This window comes from Gambusia affinis, linkage group LG09, assembly GCF_019740435.1.
Source record: "Gambusia affinis linkage group LG09, SWU_Gaff_1.0, whole genome shotgun sequence".
NCBI classification, from domain to species: Eukaryota; Metazoa; Chordata; class Actinopteri; order Cyprinodontiformes; family Poeciliidae; genus Gambusia; species Gambusia affinis.
In genome coordinates this window covers 29,055,970-29,059,210 of record NC_057876.1, presented here as the reverse complement: position 1 = coordinate 29,059,210, position 3,241 = coordinate 29,055,970, and the positions used below count along the sequence as shown (strand labels likewise).

The 3,241-nt window shown below is 39.2% G+C and overlaps 1 protein-coding gene across 1 annotated transcript; it reads right to left on the bottom strand.

Moving 5' to 3' along the window:
• Positions 1 to 436: 436 nt before the first annotated feature.
• LOC122837473 (vegetative cell wall protein gp1-like) lies at positions 437 to 2,912 on the bottom strand. Its single transcript, XM_044127828.1, has 2 exons — positions 2,663 to 2,912; positions 437 to 1,012 (listed from the first exon to the last, which is right to left on the bottom strand). The coding sequence occupies exons 1-2, from the start codon at positions 2,910 to 2,912 to the stop codon at positions 609 to 611; spliced, it is 654 nt and encodes a 217-aa protein (XP_043983763.1). The 3' UTR covers positions 437 to 608.
• Positions 2,913 to 3,241: the final 329 nt, after the last annotated feature.

Sequence of the window (3,241 nt, the reverse complement as noted above, 5' to 3'; positions counted from 1 at the left end):
AAGATGTACACACTTGGTTGCCTAGCAACGGCTGTGGCTGTTACACCAATATGATGTGCTACATGATTTTCTATAGGGGTGAAAATGGCTCCCTGGGTGGGCCTGGTTCTAATTATTATAATTACTTTATTTTGTGCACCAGTCATTCTATTAGGGAAAGTCATGAACTGTGAGATGCAGCAGGTTTTATTAGGCAGAGCTGCAGGAAATTGAAAATGCACACAGGATAAAAATGAACTGACTGCAGTTACAGTGGAGAAATAAAAGTGCAGCCTTGTTGTCAGATTATATTCTGGAGAGTCAAAGCTGAGCAAAACTTCACTGCAATAATCTGAAGAATGTTGGGATTTATTAGAAAATCTAATCCTCCATCGGGAAACAATAAACTTCTGAAGCTTTGTTTTCTGTTTTCTGTTGGTTTAATTGGCCTTTTTATTGACAATGTATTCATTAGGAAACAATTTTACAACAAAACATTGAAACGATTTCTATGAAACAGTTACTGTAGATATAAAATAATGAGAATAATACACAGAGTTAAAACAGAAAAGAAAAACTCCCTTATATAATTGTAGCTTGGGAATTAGTCTGGATAAATTTATTGTTATTCAGGTGTTATGGCTGCAGTGGGTCTCTGCCCTTTTCCCTTCCAGGGGTTCTGGATGCAGGGGTTCTGGATCCGGGGGTTCTGGATCCGGGGGTTCTGGATCCAGGGGTTCTGGATGCAGGGGTTCTGGATCCAGGGGTTCTGGATCCAGGGGTTCTGGATGCGGGGGTTCTGGATGCGGGGGTTCTGGATCCGGGGGTTCTGGATCCGGGGGTTCTGGATGCGGGGGTTCTGGATCCCGGGGTTCTGGATGCGGGGGTTCTGGATCCGGGGGTTCTGGATGCGGGGGTTCTGGATCCGGGGGTTCTGGATCCGGGGGTTCTGGATCCGGGGGTTGTGTTTTGCCCTGATTGGTACTCTGCTGCTTTAAAGCTGCAGCAGACGGGAGGCTTTTCCCTCCCCCTCCTCAGAAACACATTTGGTTTCTTAAGGTTGGGTTTTGTTAGGTTTGTTTTACGTTTGCTTATTTCCGGTTTATTTCTGTGGGTTTTTAAATTAATCTATTTTGGTTTCTCATTTCAGGTATTCCTGTTCCAGGTTTTATTTCTTTAGTTTAATTTAATAAATTCAATTTTTATTCAATCAGAAATCCTTGTGTGGACTCCTTGAATGTTTCCCCACCAAACGACCCTGGTGGCCGTAACACAGAACCAGAACCAGAACCAGAAGGCATTTCAGATCTGAGACTTCACAGCCGGTCTGGTGTTTTATCACAGCAGTCGTTTTACATATTTTAAATGAAGACAAAATAAAGAAAAATTAAGAAAACACACACCATCAGCTGATCTTTGTGATTGAAACGCATAACACTTTGAATATTGTACATTTAAAATAAACAAAACTTAAAAAATGAACAAGAAAGTTTAATAAAAAATACAGAAGAGTAACAACACGCCTGCACAGAAAGGAACTGAACAGTTCAGCTGTTTGGGACAAAGGAACCTAAAACCAGCCAGATGTTCACAGATGTGCTGCAGCAGTAAAGTCTACCGCCAACAAAAACATCTGTCCATGAAATACTATAAAAACTGAAACGAACATCTTACAAACACGTTAACTAAAAGATTCTAAAACATTTTGACCTCTACAGCAAAACTCCGACAGAAACTCAACTTCCGCAATAAAACAATAAAACAACCACGAACACGCTGGTGAAAGAGGAAGTGACGTCACACGTTCGTCTTCCTTTGTATTTTATTGGCGGACGGTAAACCAACTTAAGGTGCATTTACCGCCACCTACTGGATTTACGTCGCATTTTACGCAAAACTAAAATACACAAACTAAACTTTCTCAAAAATGATTACATAGATTTGGTATAATAACTTTAAGATAAAGTTGAAAGTCGATAAAATTAAGAAAATAAAAATACATAAAATTAATAAGTAAGGGATTTTAATGTATATGTTTTATATCTTCCACGCTACAGATGGCAGGTTATAAAAACTAGTAATATGGTCTGTCATGTGTTAACCATGGCAACCAGAGCCGGATCAGGGCACATGCAAGCACAGCTTGAATTTTAACACAAACCATAGAGCAATTTTACATTTGTTTGAGGATGAGAATACCATTAATTAATGCTTCTAGCATTTATAAACGCTCCAGAAGCTTTGAACCAACTCATGAATTATAACTTTAATCTGCCTGATTATGATCTGATTATAACGATTACAATAATTCAAAAATTCAACATTTTGAAACTCTGCCTATTAAAATAAGGGAGTGTATGGTTAAAGAGGAGCATGTGTTAACTGTGTCATCACAAACATACAGATAAATCTTCAAAATACTTTCTGTTTGAGTCACTCAAAATGAAAATGAAAATTAAAAGTTTATAACCACCAGCGGTGTGTTGTCATGTTCTACATGAGATAGCGTTAATCTCCTGAGACAACATTAAACTCATCAGACTGAGGATTAATTTGGACGTGTAAAGATCTCTTCCCAAACTCTCCATCTGCCTTCACAAGTCTTTACTGGTTATTTGCTCCTGTCATGTTGTGATTCCTGGCAGCTAAAGCCATTTAAATCCGGTTCTAAAGCTAATTTTACCCCTAGGAATATTCACCGTAACATCATATGCATTAGTCCACAAACACTGAGACGTATATACCTTAATCCTCAGAAAGGGCACGGCCTGGAACGGCTGCAGACAAATAATTCCTGCCTGCTCCTTCATGTCTGCAGGCGTCTTCAAATCTCCAGTCAAACAGGAGGAAACTCCTCCATCCGAGGCGCCGGCGAGCAGCGCCGCTCCGAACTTAATCCTGAAGCCATTAACCATCTGTAACCAGGTGTACATCCTTCAAACAGACACAGACTTTTATTTTGAAAAAGCTTTGACTGTTAAAACAACTGTGTACCTTTAACCCTAAACCTGAATGTAATGAGTTCCACCGGATCACCAGATCTAAACAATCCGATCTGGTTCACGTGTTATTTCCCTAAAGCAAAGTTCATCTCCAGGTTTAGTTCAAGTTCAGGATTTTTCTACATTCAGCAGATTAATTCATGTTTTCAAGCAGTTTGAACTAATTTTAGCTTTCACATGCAAACCTTATAAAACAATTATACAACTGTACACAGGTTGCTACATAAACTGCATTATTAAATCTGATCAAAGTCAAGTAG

Excerpts from the sequence above, each read along its gene's own strand:
- LOC122837473 (XM_044127828.1), bottom strand. The coding sequence starts at position 2,912 with ATGTACACCTGGTTACAGATGGTTAATGGCTTCAGGATTAAGTTCGGA. Across the intron at positions 1,013-2,662 it reads TACGGTGAATATTCCTAGGG|GAGGGGGAGGGAAAAGCCTC; the intron begins GTAAAATTAGCT and ends TGTGTTTCTGAG.